This window comes from Gymnodraco acuticeps, unplaced genomic scaffold (genome assembly GCF_902827175.1).
Source record: "Gymnodraco acuticeps unplaced genomic scaffold, fGymAcu1.1, whole genome shotgun sequence".
NCBI classification, from domain to species: Eukaryota; Metazoa; Chordata; class Actinopteri; order Perciformes; family Bathydraconidae; genus Gymnodraco; species Gymnodraco acuticeps.
In genome coordinates this window covers 441,582-464,359 of record NW_022989768.1, presented here as the reverse complement: position 1 = coordinate 464,359, position 22,778 = coordinate 441,582, and the positions used below count along the sequence as shown (strand labels likewise).

General features: G+C 38.7%; 1 protein-coding gene across 6 annotated transcripts in view; it reads right to left on the bottom strand.

Moving 5' to 3' along the window:
- LOC117548077 (protocadherin-9) overlaps positions 1-22,778 on the bottom strand; it is a 213,989-nt gene that overhangs the window by 74,487 nt on the left and 116,724 nt on the right. The window contains exon 4 of one of the 6 annotated variants that reach the window (XM_034219123.1): positions 22,442-22,549. The exons of the other annotated variants lie outside the window; for them this stretch is intronic. Coding sequence (XP_034075014.1) covers positions 22,544-22,549 — 6 coding nt within the window. The 3' untranslated portion in view covers positions 22,442-22,543. Of the gene's footprint in view, positions 1-22,441; positions 22,550-22,778 lie in introns of those variants that run through there. 6 annotated transcript variants of the gene reach the window in all.

Sequence of the window (22,778 nt, the reverse complement as noted above, 5' to 3'; positions counted from 1 at the left end):
AAAAGGGCTCATTATTGATTGGGTTAAGAGTTTCGGGCTGTGCTGTCAAACACTGCAGGACTGGTGGGACTCGAAAATGAAATCTTGCTCAGTGCCCTGTCAGACTTTATTATAGCGCCTGGGTCAGCAAAGCTTTTTGCAAGAATATACTCTATACATATAAGCCAACATGATTCAAACTTCTTTGATAAATACAAACTGAATTGTTCCAAGCTAAATAATCTATGGTTTGACAATTAAAATGTCCTGGAATACTAAATAAAAATGTTCAGTTTTAAATAACATCTGCTGTCGTCCTTACTAAGTGTTCTTTGTGTGCTGTCTGAATGCACATGTGTTGTTTTGTGGGTTTAGGCATGTTTGAAGGTATTTTAATTTCTCTGTTGCTGACAGTCACTTGTAGGAACATTAGCATAAGACCGGCTTAAACTATCCCTGCTGCCAGTTTACAAGATATTATGGATTAGCGCGCTAACCCTTATTATCCGCTTGTTTTTATAATTTGCCTGACCAAACACACTCACTTTAACAAACACAAAGCAAATAACAGCACTTCGGTGCTGGAAGGTTTAAATTCCAGCAAGCCGGCAAATGATCCAGAAAGCATTTGCCATTGGGTCCAGAACAGAAACAATATGAAGCAAACTTTAGAATATAAAATCTGACAGGGGAGAGTAAATGTCAAATATTGTAGGGCTTTGCTTTACAACAGCTCCATACAAATACAATTGCTCTAAACACTGTTTGAGTATAAGTAATAATTAGTGGAAAGGTAAAACGTAATATTCCAATTTATTTCAACTAGTCATATTGATCTAGGCTCACATCCCATTTTAAGGACTAACCAATACCTTATTCAAACTCATTTTTGATAGTGTTTACTATCTGCAAAAAATGTAACCCTATGGCAAAATAAACTAATACATGAAGCATCAAGTGACATATTGCACTAGGCTATATACAATTTGCCTGTTTACATGTTCACTGCGTATTTTGAAGTGTTTCAGCAAAGCACTGTGCTGTAGCACTTCAGGTCAACCTCTTTGTGGAAAATCACAATCAGTAGGTGAAATAAATAGAATCACTGCACAGTACAGACTCAATGCCATAGAACACGAAACTGATATGACTTTGGTTTTATGTGACAGAAAACAAATAGGTATAGGGCTTATGACTGCACAAGCTCTTTCTCAGCTTCCTTGTCTTTCTCCTCGTGAGTGTGACCATATGGAGCACAGTGTGCAAGTCAAAAACACCTTATTGTGTTGTGTTGTTTCCCACATGAACTCAATATAACAAAACATTTCTATCAGGCAGACATTTAATGAGAGGAAGTACACACTGAGCAGACGTGCACAGAAACAAACAGACAGACCCACACACAAACACTTACACACAAAAAATGCAACCCCCTCACCTCCACAAATAATCTTATCCAACAGCAGTCTGACACCTGCGGTGAGAGAACACTTCCCACGAGTCCGTTCTCACAATCAGACCACTGAGGGAGATCAGTCAACCAAGAAAACAAAACTCACAAAAAGATATCTCTCTCTTTCTCCCTCTGACGCTTTCTCTTTCCCTTAGAGACCAAAGGTGCTGTGCCATCTGCTGGCCACCTTGGAAAATACATTCTTTTTTTTATAAAAGGCTACAAACGTGATTGTTTGGTCATGATGATTGATTTTTTTCTTTCTCGCCATTGTCTCGATGTCTTGCACCTTTCACTGCTATTGCTCTACTTCAATACTTGTGTTAGTCGATGCTGTTAACCCTTAAATAGAATAACTCGTGTCCTTTGCTTGATCTTTTATTACGTTTTTGAGAAAGCACATTTTAGTGTCGTACTCTATTCCCCTCAGTGTTCATCCACAACCCTGACAAGCTGTAGCATTCCACAAAACATCAAATCAATTGACACATTAGCAGATGATAGATACTGTCTCCTGTCAACATAACATTCTGATATCATTTGGGATAGAACACATCACAATCTCAGTCAGGCAAGGCTCTATTTTGACGACAGTCGAAAACTTCTTAAAAAATATGAAAGATGCAGGGATGAAAAGAGTTCCCAAACTTGTTTCTGTAAGCAACACTTAAATAAAGAGTGACAAATAAATCTCCCCCGTCTTTGATTCTGACTCTAATATTGACGTAGTCTACTCCTGCTGCCTCTCCCGAGTATAAGTCTGCTGCCTTCTGCTTTTCATCATTAAATCATAGCTAGACTCTTTTGAGAAACATCTGCATTCTGCCACATCCTCAATGAAGCTCCATCAGTCACTCCCTGGCGCTGTGGTTCACCAGAAACACACACACACACACAAAGACAAAGATACATAAATCTAAGTCCCATCTGACCCATTTCCCAAATTGCAAGCTTTGAAGAGTGGACATGTAGTTTGTCTGTGTTTGTTTGTGTTCGGTTCATGCGTTATGTCTAGCAGCCGTGTGCGTTGGGCTAGTCATTTACAGAACACTTGCTTAGCATGTGATTATCAACACGGTCCATCATTTTGACTCTTTCTGGGCTAGAAGATCTTGCGCAGATTTATGGATGCAGCATGCATGCTTATTTATTTATCCTTCAACCATTTATTGTCTAACCCACATAGAAGGCACATAGACATTTATTCTCATCAAAAAAACATAACACAGCGTGTAGTCATACAGTATGTTCGTCACCAGACTCACCTATCATCTTTCACAGATGACGTGGTGTGACACGTGCTGACAAATTCCCACTTGTCCAATTTGTGTTCTCTTCATCTGTCTACGCCCCTTTAATTAAATCTCATCCTACTTTCATACATGAGCGTGAGCACCAGTACCCACTGCTTTTTGCTTGATGAATGGAATTTGTGTCAATTTTGTGTGCTAGTCATGTGATTAAATGACAAAGGAAAAGACGAGACACAGTGAAATAAAAGTGCAATTTCTTCTAAAATGTATTCATAAAAAAAGACAAGAGCCTCATTAAAAATCATTTGCTGTTGCATTTCTGACCAAAACGTGAGTGTCAGACCAGATTGCACTGCCCCTTAACGCCACTTCTGCCCTCCAGATGCTCAGTCCTTTAATATCCCTATAAGTACATTGCTACATTTGTTTGTCGTCCATTAGATGTGTTAGTGGAGCGCTGAGACAGCAGGCAGTCAAACCAAAACAATGTCCTGAAAGATACTAAAATGATCTGTAGAGCTGAGGGTAACTGCAGAGTCGGTGATAACTATTTACGGTTTAGCCACTTCAAAGGAGAACATGTTTTCCATTTTTAAGACATTGTAAATTGACATCTGTAATTCCTTACAGCAAATGTATTTAATACAGGTCAACTATATTTCCATAAGTGGGGGAAAGAAGTTGCCTTGGCAAACTGCACTGTAAAAATAAAATACAACAAAAAAAGAGAATTGTCTGTATGAGCCAAAACACAAACACAGAAACGCACTGTGGGTGTCTCAGATGACTCAACTGGTCACATGGTTTCAACAAAGAAGAATAAAGAAGACTGTCAACAAAATCATCTGGCAAGATAAACTTGTGATTACATGATGTTGAATCATTTCCTGTGGCGATTGTTGACAACAACAGCCATTCATAGTTTCCAAAATGGGGTTGATTAAAATCTCATCAACTTGAAAGTTATGCAAGAATATTATTAAACATTGTGTACTGGCAGAAGATTGCTGAAATCTAAGATTTATGTTAAGAGCTTATGATTCCAGCATGATTATTTGAGCTTTTGTCGCCTGATAAAATTGCATTCTTGAAAGGCCACAAAGCTTTAAGGAACAAACCTTCTAGGATTATCTCTGTTGACTTCAGAGTAGTTCTTATAGTATCTCGAGTCAGGCTTGAACTGCAGCTTGCATGCTTGGTGATGGTTGAGTTAACCTAGTCTGACACCACAGGCTGCCTACAGCTGGAAACATGAAATAAATATATAACTTGTACCTACAGTAGTTAGACAAACAGATGGGAACATCTTCCCAACTACTGGTTTTCTCCACAGTGGGTAAAATGTGTCTCTTTTTACATTTTTGTATTTAGAAATGGGATCAGAAATCCCTAAACTATCAGAAAACAGTCGATCTCAGAGGGATGAAAATGCATTTATGATTGATGCCTTCTAACAGCACCTGGGGCTACATCTGGACATGCACTAACCTATCTTTTTTTCGTCTCCACCCTGCAGTGAACTCTTATCTTCTCTGATGGAATCCCTTCTCTACATCTTCCTTCGTGCTTCGTCCTAACTGTAGATGCTGTTAAATTACCTGACTTTGCTGAGTGAGAACTCTGAGACAGGAGTAGTCCAACCAGCTCCCCAGAGCTGAAGAAACCTGTGCAACTGCCACAGAGCATTAGCTACAAACTTAACCGCTACTGACTCACTCATCGGTTCTTGCCTGCACCGACATCCACAGCCATAAAATGAGACACAGGAATTCTTCTCCATGGGTGTCTCTGGCATCAGGATGAAGGATTTGACACTCAGAGACAGTTAACTACAGAGCACAGCAGACTAGGCCCTGAGCACTGAATGGGGAAGCTTGATGTGTTTATGAGTTACAGTCCATGTGATCTTGGTGCTGCACTAAGCTGTAGACAGTGTACACTGAAGTCACTGTTTTGTGGCTCTATGGGGGATGTTGGAATATTTTGTACTCACTACAAATGCTTGTGAGATTGTGAGATAAACATTTGTGTCATACAACTGAATGAGAAGCATTACAAGATAATACAACTAAAATAAAACACATTGCTGACTTAAGTCCACCTGTTTATTTGTAATCCAATGCAAAACCAAAGCATAATCACAGTGTAATCTGCGATTGATATAACATACAACCCTATTAGCTGCTATTAAATTATATTTGTGATTTCATTACACCAGGTGCAGAAGCACACATTTGTTTAGTTTGATCCATGTTTATCCTGTGGAAATCATGGCTATTTACACAGCCATGATTATTCAGCTTTGAGAGATCCAATGTAAATCGATGCAGCAGGGAAGTCTGGTTGACTTTGACAACTGATTGTCTAGTAAAGTTCATGATTTTTTTTAAGAATTGTGAGATTGTTTATGAGGGTTTCTAGAACAGACAACAAAACATATATATATTTTGTGTATCTTATTATTGAAAAAAGCTGAAGGATTACTCAAAACCATTGTCAGACACAAAGCAAGTCCAGTCTATATACTGGATATAATGTCCATAAAACTGAGCTGAACTCAAATTGGGGGCTTGAAAGAACAATGATACACATCCAATTTCTGAATACTGTAAATAAACAATAAATACATCCATACAGTACATGCATACATTCCTTGACCGAATGTGTCTGTATTGTCACAAAACAAAGCACAATGTGAGTGGGGAATAATCTCTACTAAATTCCGACCAACGTATTTTTAAACTTTATATCTAAAAAATAAAGTAGTTTCTACTTATTATATCTCCTGGCACTTCCCTTTATCGTTTCTTATCCCTGGATTTTATTTACCCATCTGTTAAAGGAAATAAGGTATTTTACGAGTGTTATCTAATACATTTAGATTAGAATTATGCAACTAATCCACGTGTATATTTGTAAGCATCTACATTATCACAATCTCTTTTTAAAAGCTGAATCCAACTGTGTGGAAAATTAGTGATGTGCTTTAAAGTGCTAAAACCTAATGACATGGGCAACATCTGATTAGTCTTACACTGCATCTTAAAAGGTAATCTGTATGCATAGTAGCTGCTGTTTAAAGACAATGAAACAATAAAAGGCACTGTACAGCAATATATTTCACAACTCTAACCAGCGTTTTTTAAATGATGCCCTGAAATTAGATTGAAATGCTTTATTGAATTGTAGGCCACACTAAAAATAAAGTTACTCCATTACAAAATCTAATTGTCAATTAAACAGTAAAAAGAGGAGAACATTTTGCATATCCCCTTGTGCTTTATCACTTGACAAGGCAACAGGTATTCTCTTGCAAAAGCAGCAGATGTTCACGACAATTGGAGATGGGGTAAAAAAAGTGATAACAGAAGTGATGTCTGATGCTCGATCACCGTGGCAATGTGCTGACAGTGCCATCAAACATAGCATATTGATTCCCTGCACTCACTGTATATATACCAGCCATCATGGATTTACATGAGTTCTATGGTATTGTACATCTTTAAGATCTGCACATGCACTCGCATAATTGCATACATTCAGATGAACGGTAGACTAACAAACAATCATGCCGCAATGCAAACTATTGAATGCCTTGTAAATTATAGTATATGTTAAAAAGAACCGGTGTGACTCGTATTCCGCACACACTGATGTTCATAAACTGTATATAGTACTTTCAAAATGTAAGTGGACAATTATGTACCGACGAATGAAATATTCGACTCTAATTTTATATATATTTACATAAAATGTTTGTGGTGATGCGCTTGAACCTGTAAGTAAGTACACTCTTGGTGTGTTTAATGTATGCAAGAACAGGATATGACAAAGGATGTGGTATGAGTGGGTGTTCAGAACTAGGCATAATTAGTGAGTAGGTTAGCAATATTAATTGAATGACTGTACAATAAAATGTGTGGGCTTGACGCTTGTGCCGGGTTTAAAGATAATACTATATTGGTTTTTATTCTGGCTTTAGGAAAAGACTGCCAAAGGAATGAATGCCTTGATACCCTGTCAAGCTTCAAGTATAAAATCATATTGCACCCTTGGATAAAATGCGTTATTGACATGTTCTACTTTAAATGCAGGTATAGGAAAACAAAAAACTGTACATGACTGGTTGCATGACTGTTTTTTCATTACAAGCATCAGGACATTTAAAAGCAAACTTGTTCTAAAAGAACAGTCCCAATGAAGGGGGAGCTCTAGATTTAATAATTAAATGTATGGTCAAAGATCTTACGAACAATTATTTCTGATGCAACTAATCATCTGGAAAATAAGAATCACCCAGACATTTTCCCATTTGTTTTGTTGCCAAGCAGCCAGCAATTTCCCTCCAACGGTTTCTAGTGAAAGCAAGGCGCCAGCGTAATGCATAGTGGGGGATAGGGTGTCGCAGTGCATAATTTGTTTTTGTTTGTATGTGATCGCCTGCCTGTTTGCATTTTGGGAGACTGGGGCAGAAAAGGAACACTTCTCTCTCTGTGTTTTTGGTTGTTTTCGCTGATGGAAAACCATTCAGCCCAAATGTAGACCCAAAGAAGCATTATATGTTTATGTACGTCAGCAGGGTGGCGATTTTCAGGATTGTTGTATTTCTAGAAATAAAGTATTTTATTTTGACCTTTATTGTAAACATGCAGCTAGATTGAGACTAGATGTGCATGGTAAACAGAGGGAGAAAAAACACATGATAAAACGAGGAACTATGAGATTCAAAAGGTACTGAATATAAAAGACCAGAAGACACCATTTATTTTGAAGGGGTCAATACATTTTCTGTTTCGTGAGTTTGACAGCTCCCATAAATATATTTTGTTGTCTTTTCTTTGGGCATAACACAGCATTACAATATATCTTTACTGAAGATCAATTTTATACAACAATGGCGCTGACTAAACTAAACTGAATGTGTGGAAGTATAAGGATATATTTTAAACTAATAAATAATTATACTACTATAGTATGTACTTATATATTGTATGTTTGTAATTCAATAAAAAATAACCATCTCACTGGCTCTGAATAAATGCAGTAGAAGTAAATCAGCAGCAATCATGAACAGTGTAGTGTAATCTTATTATCGCTAATCTCAGCTGTTTCAAAACATATAATGTCTAAGTATGGATTGCATTAATGGGATAAAACCGTTTGGTGTATCCGACATTCCCTCTGATCATAATTTATACACATTAATGTATTATGTTCTATCTTGTAGCTGTATGTAGAATAACTCTATAAGCCCATGATCTTCACCTGACACACAACTTTGCTGCCGACACAGGGAGAGTCCCTGAGAAATGGTTTTATCCATGTCCAACTCTGAGACAAGCAAGCCACGCTAAGCTGATAACAGTGCTTTCTCAGTTGGGTTTTTTAATTTCATGACACCAGAGATTGCAGTCACGTCCCACCTCGACATGTCTAAAAACCTTTTAGCTATACATATCCGTGAGCCTCACTCTTTTCTGCAGGACAGGCCTCTCGGTTGACATCACTGGTTCTGTCATTAAACTGTGATGTTGGCATCCTGTTTTGACAGTTGCCTTTAAATATACATCATTTTCCATGCTGCAGGCATTCTTAACATCTCCTGAAGAGCAATACGGTGTCTTTTGTCAGCTCAACTGAAGCATTCCCCACCTTTTCCGGCTGAGCTGCACAGGAGGGTCCCCGTAACATTTTTACAGTTGCAGCAATGTCGGATTCTTCCTATGTTCCAGGAGAATATAGACAACTCTTCGACACGACACTGGTGTTCCTCAGAATCACTCATGGAAGGAATAAAGCATGCACTGCATCCTAACTATCGGCACCAAACTCACTTTGATCCTCCTGCCCGTGTTCCATCTTTCCATTTTGTTTTCTTCTTTGGTCAGTTTTCTCTTTCTCTTTGCACTTCTTTTGTGACCCGCTCAGCCACAGCTTCTGTAGTCTAACTACTTAGACCAACAGCCCGAGGCAGGATGCCCTGATTTCCCACAGCGGGAGAAAGGCTTGTGCAGATGGATTGATGTACTCCACTCCTGATCTTCTATCGCCATCATCCCGAATGGCATAGTAATCTCTATTCCTTTTTTTTTTAGGTTTCAGGTTATCTTCAGTCAAAAATCCACCTTTGATTGATTTAATTGTAATCTTTTAAAATGAGTCATAGAAGGTGGCTTGCTTAATTAAGGCTTTGATGGTGGAAGTCATATGTGATAGTTACAGTGTGGGTTAGACAAGCCAGCAGGGACAAACGCAGAATTTCAGTCAAATGCAGTGTCAGTGAAGCTTTGTGAACGAGAATGACAGATCATTGGAGTTCAGCCGTGCTCCATCTCTGTAGCCGTCAACCAAACAGCCTACGGCCCGTTTTGGCCCGGTGGTCAACATGTCAGATAAACAGGAAATGATTGTCTCCCTGGAAGGTTATTCATTACCAAAATAAATAGTTGAATACATGCCAAATGGTTCCCTACTAAAAAACATTTAATAAAAAATATATATATATTTTTTTTTAAAGATTGTTTAACACTAACTAAATCTTCCCATTACTTTTTGGATTATAAAATAATAGTCAATATTTGTTTCTTGGAAAAAGATTGTAGTTTAACAAACTATCAATGAGACTTTGATCTTTTAATAATTACAAGTTACAATGTGCACAGATAAAAATACATTTTAGTGTAGATATTCCTCAAGCTTAGTTTATGATGTTTCTTCAGGTTTAGTATTATTACGCGACAGGATGTAGTCTATGTCTAGGTATTTTTCCCTCTATTAGGACAGGTCTAGAGAAAACAATACGTTACACACTGGAGTATCACCTTAATCTGAATACACCACTGCTAAAACAAACTACTGCCAATATTAAAGGTTCAAATTAAGCTATCTAGAAAACCTAAACATTTTATACTTGCAATGTATGCAAACTGTCGACCTTCCCAGGACCAAAATCTTAAAATAGCTTGGTTTCCCCCATTGCAACTGAAATAACCGGCCTAGTTAATTAATATTCCCCAATTTCAGAAGTTGTAATGGAACAGGTATAATATCCTATCTCAGGCAAGGCAGCTTCGAGCACTTATCCCTAAAAGTCAGAAATGAGATCGCTAGCATGGCAGAAAAAAAATCATCTTTTGTGTTAGAGTTTGAAAATACATCAAATTCATACCTTTAACTGTGTTACAAAGTAAAGGGACCCATTTAAAAACACATCACTTAATGCTTAAAAATCCCACAATCAGAGCAAGTCAGATGCAACATTTCTGGTTAAGGCTGCAGGCTTGTCATGCACCCCCTATCATATGAAGGTGTCATTGAAGTAATATGTTTAGTCTGGCACAGATATATGTGCTTTCCAAGTCATGGATATACACTCAAAATAATAAAAAATATCCTAGAGCAACAACTTATTACGCATCCATCTTGTAATAAAACCCCTAGAGAGAGAACAACAAGGATGTCTGCCAGTTACATAAGCTGTATCACAATCTCAGCTGTTTTTGTAAATATGGGTACCTCTTCCACATCCATATAAAAGAATACTAAATGGCATACACTCAGAAGAACAACTGGTATATAAGTGTTTGTACATTTGAATGAGCACCCATGGGACTGTCTTACAACCCCCAAAATACTATTCAAACTGGGACATCGATATAAAAAAGTGATATGTATTCTCACCATAACCTGTTAACAATTTAAGACAAAGCAGCAATGGGAAACAGACAATTATTGGTGTGAGAAAAATGGGGATGACAGACAGGACCAGGAGACAAAAAGAAGCATAAGATGAAAGTCACAATATTAGTTTAAAGGGACAGCTGCAATATTCAAACAATCATTCACAAGTGCTGACTTCAACGGCTCACTGGCAGCGTGTAAACAAACGTAATGTCTGCAGACTGTACAACCATGAATCTCATAACCAGCCTTGGACCCAAGCCTTTTCTCACCCTCAACCACAAGTCCAGTGGCTTATCAGATAAACGATTATTGACTGCTTTGCAAGCCCTCAATACCATCAGTGCAGTTTTACATATGGTAAGCCCAGCAACTTCATCATAGTAAGCCAGTAGAGGCAGGAAGCTGTGAGGCTAGAGATACACCAGGTTCTACAATGAGAATAAAAGAGTCTGGAGTGGCATTTTTTGAAGAGCTGTGGAGTTCTTAAATTTGGATGTGGGTTACTGGGGATTATCGTAAATGTTAATTATTTGACTGCGGAAAGGGTACGAATTGAACTCATTGTATGTAGACTCCTGGATATGTCTGTTAAGCCTCTTTGAAAGTAAAAGAAAGGGCAAAGCATTCTTGTCTCAACAGTGAACTGCTACAAAACAAAAGCTCACGTAACATGGATGTGTGATGGTGCAATGTATTGGTATATAAAATAGTGCCTCAGGTCTTGCAGCTGAGCCAAAACAACTTAATGAATTAATTGGGAACCAACAAAGATAATTAAGCCTTTGGGGTTGTATGATCCCACCCCTCGTCAAATGTTGCCTCAGAACTGTGATCTAGTGTGTTCCTGCTGTGTAATCGAGATAATTAGCAAGAATGTTGTGTCACTGTCCAAAGATTAGCAAAAGGGAAAGGCCAAACAAGGCTCATTAAAATGTGGTTCTAACCTTGATAGGATTTATTTTATGTTGTTTTCATTAACGTATTGGTGTCTTTAGAGAGGCGAGGGATACAAAGATTTAACTTTTTCATCTTGTGACAAGCATTGTTCTCTTCAATGATACCCTGGACAGAAACGACAGTTAAAGGAATTGGTCCAGCCTTTAACTTGGCAGCCATTAACCCACGTCCGCATAAACACACTGTATAGCTACATTTTTTTCAGATTATATGAGAACAATGCACACTACTGTCATATATTTGTTTCCCATGAGGAAAAATGACTATGGATAGCTAGCTGTTAGCTGAGACTCACTGAGCCAGTGCTTCAGTTGTTTACTGTGCTCTTATTATTGGATGCCAAGGTGTCCTTCTGTGAGGCTGACAGGCACTGAGTAGTAGGTCAAATTGATTGGTCTGCTCCTGCCCACCAAAAGGACCTGAACTCAATTTGCTTGCGATGGCTTCAATTTCCTGGCTTGACAAAATCCCCCCCACTCCTCTCTCTTGCTCGCGCTCTCTCAGCATCCCTTCCTCGCTCAAGAGCTGTCATTTAATTTCATCACTCAACAGGGGAGGTTCATGCCCTGTCACATTTGTCTGTCTTCCGTCCCCCGCTCTGTTCTGGTGAACCTTACCAAGAGCTACAGAAAAGGATAATTTGTTTTTTAAGACATTGGTCGTTTTTGCATTTCATGGAATAGTATCACGCGTAGTTTTTGGTTTGCCTGGTGACAGCCAAACCAAAGCTTGGTTTACAACATTTTCTTTAAAAAAAGCATGTTCCTCTTTCAACATCCAGTTGAGAGATACAAGTGGGTCAATACTGAGATAAGATCATTTTTTTAGTGTCGAAAGATGAAAGCAAAGACATAATCTACAAACTATGTCCACATACAAATGCTGCCTTTTCCTTCATTTTGTTGTGGTGTGTAGAATAACTATGAGTTTGTGGTGGACAGATACGTTGAATGTATCCCCATGTCATTACTCCTGCCAGTATTCAGCAGGCTATTCAAGGGAAGGTCATCAAAGGTTGGACTAATTTATGGTTTGCTTTACAAAGCTTATTTTCATCCACAACATTTCTCAGGAGCAGAGACCCAATTTGCTTCTCCCACCATACTGTAGCAACATCGTGTCAACTCATTTCCCATGCACGTAATGCCCACACGGTCAACGGCTGATTAGAAAGAAAACTAAATCTAACGCTGGAGTCAAGCGTAGAGGTCTTTGAAGTGATTACGTTCCATGTTTTGGCCTGCTTTTGTTGTCTTAAGATAAACATGTGCCACTCAGCATACACCAGCTTATGTCAAGATGAAAGATTTTACAAGCCATTATCAGAAACCCACAGATTGTACAGTGGGTATTAGCTGGTCGCAGAAATGTGCTACAACTGCAAAGATCTTGCTCTGATTTCAGACACTGCGGATGGGGGGGTCAACCTCTCAGCACTTTTAGATGATCTAGATGTCAGGCAGGAGATTAAAGGCTGGCAGAATGTGAGGTCCTAAAGATAGCTAATCACATACTGTCCAACGTAACAAGAAAAATATCCCAAACTGATACTTTGCTTTATTAATCTGCACTCATATGTTCAACTTGTCGCCTTCTAACACAAGCTTTTCTAAATCCTTATAGTCATAAATGTGCACGCACAAACACACATACATTTCTATCAGGAATCAAAAAGGATAACAGGGATATACAAAAGGCTCCTAACAACCTCTCTATAATTTTCTCTTGCTTTTCCTCCTCTTTGTCTCAGAGGAAATGTTCTCTTCTAGGTGTATTTACCAGCGGTCTTACAAGCTTTTACCTCCGGGAAACAAGAGGCTGATCTGGCTCATATTTTACAATGATTCATCTCGCTTAGTATCAACCACGAGGCATAAATGCGATACAACCAAATTAAGGCCGCTCAGCCAGACAAACAAGCTGGGGAATTTCAAGCCTATGACTGTTTTTTTTTTTTCTTTTGGCTTGGTGAGCCACTGAAATGTATTGCTATATTAAGATGGATTTCTTAAAGCTGTTTTTCATGTTGTAGCTGGAGTTTCCCTTCTTTCATTTTTGTTTGATTTAAAACGCAGCACAATTGAGATACTGCACACTGATATATTGACTGCATATTTGCTGCATATGCCATCACAGTAGCTCTTAAACCAAAGTGTAGCTATAGTCTTTTTGTATAATCAAATCAGGCTTACTGTGCATTGTCCAATAACTGAGAACATATTTTTACACATATTGTACCAAGTCAATAAAACACGTATGCCTCTAAACAGCATCACTTACTGTTGTAATTATTATTTAAACACATAGAATGATCCATATATTGGACTTATATTATATTCATAAGCAGCCTTACATCCTTTGAGCTGTTTGATCAGTTAAAGCAAAGATGACTTCTGCAGAGAGTGTGTTTAGTCTGCGTAGACATTGTATGCCCTGCCATGGCTGGCAGTGTCTGTTCTGGCTCTCTTCAAGTGAATCAAAAAGACCCAGAGGGACAAAGCCAGAAGCTTATCCATTGTGTATGGGGGAACAACGGAGAGAGCACCCTGTGAGTGCAATGAAGGGGGAGAGCAAGCTGGACACTGACGGGTCTACTAAGCTCCAGGGAAATTACACAGATACATGCTAAGAAATTGGACTGAAACACAGAAGAATCTTCTGTACTCAGATTCTCCATTTTCATCTGTTCCACATGGTGAAACTGTAATGTCCATTATCTTATCGATCCCATCATCAGCCACAGAGAAAGATACAGCAGGATTTTTGTATGACTGCGAGATTAGGTGGGGTATTCCCTGTTCTGTAACAATGCTTCATTATTTATTTTTTATGAAATAATTTAGTAAACCCAGATCTTAAATGGCAGCATTTTTTGTACTGCAGTTCAAGATAATTCCAAAGGTTGTATAAATGAGTGATTGCCGCTTGCAGATACATTTAAATGTTTTGAAATGATCAAAGTAACATTGGAGATGAAAGATGTAAACCACCTATAGTATTTATATCATAACCACAATTTCCTTTGTCACAGATGTTTTACATTTTTAGACTTCAATGGATTTAGGAATTTGGTAGCACTCAGCAACATTAAGTATGCCATAAAAGAGATTTAAAGAGGGTATGTTATTCACAAATCTTGATTTATATTACAAACTTGTACTTGGGTTGGAGTAGTCAAAATATGTGCTTTAAAATTAGGCACTAGTTCTAGATCATTACATTGATTATGATTATAGCTTATAACAATATTTGCATTAGAGAATTGCCAATCCAGGTTGGTGTTCATGAAGAACAACAGTGACACCAGTATATACTGTACTGTAGATAGGTAAAAAAGCTGTTATGTCTGCTTTATAGGTTTGTTACTTTTACGTTATTAAATATCTGAATACTTCTTCCACCACTTGTCAATAAAAGAGTCAGCAAGAGTTGCAAGCACGTTTATGAAGCAAGCAAGCAAAAAGGAAATCCATGTTCAGAAGAGTTCAGATTACTTTCTCCGGAGACAGAATAGGATTGTGTGAAGCTCTGTCTCTCTACAGCACCAAGCCAGCTTCCTGCTCTGTGTTTGAAGGGTAGTGATGTGTATAATACTTCTCATCATGGCAGGTTCAGTGTTAGATAGAAACGACTAAGGTAAAGGAAAATAAAAAGTAAAAGTGCTTGGTAGCAGAAGGGGGCTTTCAGTTCAGAAAGATGGTCTGACATTGAGAAGGAAAGGGCAAACAAGGTTTGTGTGCAGGTCAGAGAGTAAAAGGAAAGAGCCCCATAAAAAAGACAGGTCACACCATCATAGAATGACAGGCTATGATCTTGAAATGAGTCAAGGTAAAGACCTATATCTATCTTTCCTTCGTTCCATCCATTCATCTGTCCATCAACATATACATCTATCTTTTTATCTATCTATCTATCTATCTATCTACCTACCTACCTACCTACCTACCTACCTACCTACCTACCTACCTACCTACCTACCTACCTACCTACCTACCTACCTACCTACCTACCTACCTACCTACCTACCTACCTACCTACCTACCTACCTACCTACCTACCTACCTACCTACCTACCTACCTACCTACCTACCTACCTACCTACCTACCTACCTACCTACCTACCTACCTACCTACCTACCTACCTACCTACCTACCTACCTACCTACCTACCTACCTACCTACCTACCTACCTACCTACCTACCTACCTACCTACCTACCTACCTACCTACCTACCTACCTACGTATCAACCTACCTATCTACTTACCTATGCATGGATATATACTGCGTGCTGTATATTGATTTAGTGTCTTGGAGCTATTGTAAAGCAGCCAGTCAAATTGCATTCTAAAACAAGATGGATTGTAGTGCTCACAAAGCTGTGCCAAGCAGATAAATCAATTAAAGTGACCTGATCTGACAAGTAGCCACATCCTCAAACAGGCTTAATATGAGAACACACATTCATGAGAGTCATGCCTATCTCTATCTCACAATGGGGCCATGTTTCCATAAACTCTGATTAAAAGGCAGGTTGACAACGGTTCAAAAGAACAAGCCGACCTTTCATTTCATGTGGGCAAATAGATGATAAAATCTATTCTTTGTCTTATATGGATGGATATTTTTTATCATAATTTGAATCAAAAGGCAGTCAGATTCATGACCTGCAAGTCATTCTGATAGCATTTATAGAATAAAAGAGAAATGATCCTATTGAGGGTTTCAATCCAATCAAGAATCTCAAATATTCGGGACGGTTACATGTATCCATCCCTCCATCTATCCATCCACACGGACATGCACACCATCAGCCATGAATATAGTAAAACCTTCTTTCATGTCAAGCCCATGCATTTGTCTGTCATCTGAGCATCATCAGTGTCACTGCCACACCTCAGGCCATAGAGGGCTTGTCATCTCCCCCCTAAAGGTTGTTTCACTGTTAAGCTGTGTAGATCTAGAATAAATAACTGAGAATATTTGCAAAAATGGCTTTAAATGTGCAGAAGATACAACCTATGAAAATCATAACTTAACGTTCTTTAGATATACATTATATTTTAGGCTCAGTCAGTATACAGTTTATTTCCCAGAGCAATCATTGCAATGTAGCTCTTCGATTCGTTGCACGTGTATAATGACAATAAAGTATTCTATTCTTTTAATACGTCTTGAGCAGAGAAACAATTATTGTAACCCATCAACAGCTACTCCTCAATTTACATTCTGGTTTGTTTATTATGAAATGACAGCCACACACAGCACTTTTAAAGATGATTGCACTCACAAAAAGGCAACCCTTTTCATTCACCATAGTTTAAATTGTAAAACAATGCTTCACTGCCTTTTGTTTATGTCCTAAATAGATGCCTGCATTTTCAAGACAAAGTAATACTATATATGGATTGTGTGAGTACATACGGTGCTGATACTCCTTTGTTGTATCTGTACAATGTGTGTTATGAAATCCAAAATATTTTTTGAAAAGGTCCACTTATCAATAGAGATCTAACATGAATGTTCTCCATGAAAAGGCAAAGACTGACGATTTTGATACTAAAACCAATAATCAAAGATTCAGGAACGACCTCTAACCAAATCCTTTTTGGAGCTGAGGACAAAGTAATTCCTTAGCGGCGTAGAGGACAGCCCAGAGGATTTTTGTGCTCATCAGTGGCATTCATCTTAAGGGTCACTTTATAACCATCAATCATCTCAATGATCCAGCCTCCAAAGAGTCCTGCTAATCACAAGATCTAGTAAAAACACATCAAACGGATTTTTAGAAAAGCTGTCTTCAAGGCATGGCTCTTTCAAACTTTATTACCACTGAAGATACAAATGGATTTACATTGCACCTACATCACTGAACACTTACCCAAGGTGATCACAATCCAAAGCGAAATTGAAACGGCTAATTAATGCGCATCCAGAGAGGTCTCAGTCTTTAATCATCTCAAGTATGTGCACTCTCTTATCAAACCACAGAGGGAGTTAAATAATACGGCTCCTAAAATGATATTTGTCTCAAGTACATACAAATGTTTTAGTTTTTAATCATTTGTATTGGGAAATAATGTTGTACGTAGCAGCTAGTGATCTCCTAAATATTAGTTTGATAGGCTTTGTTTCTGTTCTCATTATCCCATTAAGGAATTAAGCAAACAAATATAATAAGGAGAGAAAAAGGGGTAAGTAACAGAAAGGAAGGGAGGAAAGAGAGAGCGAGGCGGGCTACAGACAGTGAAGAAAGGAAAGCAACTGACAGTTCCACATGTGTTTTGAGAGCATGTACTGCAAACGGTAAGCCATATAAGGATTAAAATCCTTTTGTTTTCCAATGGTGCGGATTTATGCGCTTGGTTGTCATGATATACCCCTTAACGCCCAGCTTGTCAGATATTGTGAAGATCAGCATGGAGAGAGAGAGAGAGGAGAGAGAGAGAGAGAGAGAGAGAGAGAGAATAGATAGCGTCGAGAGCTCTATCTAGAGATAGCGGCTAGTCTCCGTAGAGTCTCTCTTGTTAAATCAGAGAGCTGATAACCATTACTCGTACTTTCTCTATCGTCTATCATATCTCCCTGTCTCTCTGTCTCTTTATAATCTCGTCTCTCTCAATCAGATCACTTAAATCTGCTACATTGGCATGACAGGGAGGGGATCAACTGAGTCATGCCAACGATGCTACAGAGGAGCAATACAACAAATGGGACAATACATTTCTAAATTATGAACACAAAATTAATAAATCAACCAAAAACTGTCAATATCAATTGTATCTTTGCATTGCAATATATAAATCAATTAGATGTATTTATTCAAACTCATTGTAAAGCAACAGAGTACAATGGTGCTGTATGGATTGGATGGCGTGCAACAGATAATATTCCAGTACATTTTCTCCTGTATTTGGTGCTATTTTGGAACATACTATTCTTCTAACACCTTGAGCTCTAACACTTCAAAAGGTGAAATGTTGAAATGTTACTCATTATGACACCCTGTCCCTGACACATCAGACTCACATGTTTTATATGTATTTATTTTTTTCAAAGGCTAGCAAGATGTAAGTGTGTCTTTCCTCAATGGCGAAATGAGAAAAACAGTTTTTGTGTCAGTAATGTCTTTCTGTGCCTTCACCTTGCAATGGCAAGTCCATCTCTCTTTGTCTCCCCCACTCTATCTGTCTGCCTCTCTCACACTCAACAAGCCTTGTGGCCTTTTACAACAAATTAGCATCCTTGTTAGTAGTGTTTGATGTGAACAGGAACTTGACAGTTTCTGTTTCTTCAGAGAACTGAGGTTTGTTATGTTCATAAGGCCCGGCTCCGACGGACTGGCACGCAGCATGCGGTAAAGGTTCTGTTCTCACAATAGCTTTTTCGTTCCGTCCAACTTTATAACCACACTATATTCCAACATTCAACCCTATGTTCTACACAATATGCTGATACAGCTTGGAACTTTCTTATTTCCTTTTTTTAAGAAATGTAATTGCTGCATGGCAAATTTCAATTACGATCTAGGAGGAGCGACAAAGATTGCACACATGCTGTTAGGTTTAATGCTACACAAAACAACTAGAATGGATATTCACTCCTTTAACAAAGCATGAAATGATTATGTGAAAACAATGTGATAATGACAAACTAACACTTTTTTCAACGCCCATTCAAATTCGACAACCTTCACTGTGTGATTTCAATGTGGCTGTGAAGAGTTTGCAGATATTGTCAATATACACTATACCTGAAACATGTATTGCTGATGCAAACTCCTAGTTTCAAACTAAATGTGTGGGCGTCAGTGACTGATCTACATGTCATTTGTGTCCATGTCATCCATTCTCCTGTCCTAGGTTGAAACTGGAATCATACTGAAAATCCTCAACACATAAACAAATAGCAATATATTTTCCTCAATAAGCTGCTTTTACAGAATAATTTGAGTCAAATCCTTGCTGTTTAGTATTCTCCACAAGCAGATACATCATAAAGCCTTGATTGTTATCTAGAGAGGATTCCTCTCTTGTCTCGCAACTCCTTTGTTAATTCCATTGTAAACGTTTTTTTGAATGCATATCTGACAAATAAATACTTTTTCCACTCTCATATTGTCCGTTTCCCTTTTATGAACACACACACATCTTAATATCACCAGAGAATAAATGTCATGTTCCCTACAAGAAAGTTCAAAAACTAATTTTACTGCATCTGAGATGAATAAGGATGTTGAGTTATATTGGCTTCATCAAAAAATATCCCCTACACTCTTCAGCACACAGGCAAAAAACAAGTCCCTCCTGAAAACTATCAAAGTAATTGTATAGGATTTATCTGAGCATAGTTGTCACTTCTCAAAGAATAATTCATCTGTTTGTTAGAACAAGCTGTGTTTGGATGCAGACTATTACCAACACAACGAGTGGCACAACAAAAACAATTCAATTCATCTGGGAGGTATGAGAGGGTAAATGGTCTCAATGATACTCACATACTGGGCATTTAGCTGGCTGTTAACCTAAGACACATGACACATCTCATGAGGGTCCCCCACCCCCCCCCCCCTCTCTCTTTTTTCTCTCTCTCTGTGAACCATTGGTTTCAGGTCAAGTTACTGCCTTTGCTTTGACCTCCCCAGGTAGGCTATCCACCAACATTTAGTCCTATCTATCTCCCGGTTTGTGTGAGATGGCTCCATCTTCATCTGTCTGTCTCTCTCTCTGTCTCTATCCTTGGATTCTCTTCCTGAACATACACAAACACACACACACACACACACACACACACACACACACACACACACACACACACACACACACACACACACAAAGTCCCAAGCACTTACCCTTATGATCCGGTAATGCGAGTCTAGCACTTGTACTCCAATTATTCTCCTGTACTTGTTCTTGAAAGGGTTCTTGCCTCTCTCTTAGCTAAATAATGTCATTGTGATTTCTGCTGGGACTCTCAGAGGCCTTCCACTGTTCCTCTTTTTAAACTAATCAATTTTCAAATGCACATTTCAATGCTATTTATCCCGAAATGGATTGAATACAAACGGTTTATAACGGAGAAGATGTTCCAGTCGGAAAGTGTGAATCCTTACCGATGGTCACTATTGAATACTAAGAATACTTTGTAAATAGAGTCAATCCTTGCGAAAGCCAGTGTCTTGAATATTGATGTATTTGTTATTATTATAACATTAATTGGTATTGTCATCAAAAGGAGCTAGACATTTGAAAGAGTGAGAAATAAGGCAAATATGAAGGGAGAATATGTTTTATACACCAGTAAAGATAAGAGTTTGGATGTCTGTTGGACAGCCTTTCATGCTATCATACAGCTAATAGCTGCACTATAAACATAGATAACCTCATTTCAAAGCCTCTCTTACGGCCCGTCCACACAGCGGCGTGCATTGACGCTTGCCGGCGGGCGTGTCTGATACTCGACCAACAACCAATCACATGAATCTCCCGCCTCTGACACACAAGCAGCGGTTTGATTGGCTCGAGCTTCTACTGGCATATGATTCGATTGGCTGACGCTTCTGCCGAGGCGTCAAAAGTTGAACATTGCTCAACTTTTGAAGCGAGCAACGCCAGCAACGCTCCGCGTCGCTTCCCAAAATGCAGTTCGGCTAAAAGTGACGTCACCCCATTCAAAGTGAATGGGCAGAAGCGTTGGAAGCTTCAACGCACGCCGCTGTGTGGACGGGCCGTTAAGTCGGTCTCAACTTGATTTTACATAAATGTTTACCATCCAGAAATAGGGATAATCCTCATATAAGGTCATCTCTCTGTATCTTTAATATCTGACCGAATAACGTTTGTGTTTATGTTAGCAGCATTAGCACTGCAGTTGTTTTGTTATGTAACTCCTTTTTAGAAAGCTTGCAGAAAAGTGCCACATTCTGATATCATGAATAAACTAAAGCTTTTAGCTGCATGCAGTAGTACATTATTCTGCCAGGGAAACTGAGAGCATTGGTACTACGTTACAGCCGTGTAGGGATATCTGTGCAGAGATAATCTGCCCTATCTCTGTTGCACATTTGAGGAATAATCTTCATCTTTCAGGGTAGAGTGTCATCAAGAGCTTAAAAACCAGTGGCATAATGGTGGAGACAGGCAGTGCCACCAAGGCATCGCAGAATGAAAGCTGCGCATAGTATAAGCTCCTAGGGCCGTGCAGCATTAATGGCTTCTCTACAGTCACAGGGTGACCATATGCTTGTACATTTGGTGAAGCCCCACGCACGCACTCAGGCACACACACATGCGCTCAGGCACTCAGGCACACACACATTGCACCAGCAACCGTTAAGAGCCAACTCACACAAGGTTCAGCTCTAACGTGTCTCCCTTCCGTCTGTTGGTCACTTCAGACACATTTCCAACATAATCCATGAACCATATACACGAGCAACTAAGAGAAAACAGATTATAGTTACAATTCTACATTTTTCACAGTTTTTTTCTATGCATTACAGCTTCACATAAAACAACTACTCAACCATTAGGCAGACTTTTAATGCCATAGGGCTTCGGTTCAATACTCAATGCTCTCCATCTCCTGCAGTTTCTTCTCCCTCTGTCTCTCTTCATCTCTTTGTCTGTCTTTCTCTGTCTTTCTCTTGTGCACTCTGAACAGCAGCGGTCAGCATTAGTGGGCTGACCTCCATTGTCCTGCAGAAGTAAGAAGATCCAGAGGATGTAAAAAGGAAATATGTCCGGATATAAGAGAGATGTGGGCTTTTCTCTGGTCACTTAAGCTGAAGAATAATCTCATTACTGAGTGAAGTCAACATATTGTACCAAGAGAAAAAGCATGGAAAGGCAGAGATATTCACTCAAGTGAAATTCAAAAAGCCATTTTCCCTTTTCACTGTAGAACATCTGCCAGCGATGACTGATAAGATTTCCCAATTTGCTCAACTGAGAGGATAGGATAAATTAAATATCCGGCAGATTCATTTGTTTTGTTTTCTTGCTTGAGATAAAAGGTCATACTCTTAAGTTTTAACTTATTATGTTTTACATTTTTTGGTAAAAAGGACCAATTCACATATATAATGTATTTAAAGTTGAGACATCGACATGGTGTAGCTGTGAATTAGATGTTAGTGGGTTCGAGCCATGGATGAGGCTTGCTCTGACAGGAAGCTTGTGGCTGGTGTGAATAACACCTACAGTATAACACTGCTGTTTCTATTCCTGCTAATTAAAGATGTTTGGAGTTTTGTATGAGGATGAAATAAGAGAGAGAAAGGTAAGAAGAGATAGTACGTTGGTTGGGGACAGAAACAAACAGAGGGATTGAAGTTAAACACAGGGATTAATTTCCATGCCCTTTTTATTCCCAAGGGGTAACACAATCATTGAACTCATTACAAACTCAAACCGACACTTCCTCTTACGCTCCGCTTGTGTTTTAAAGACACAC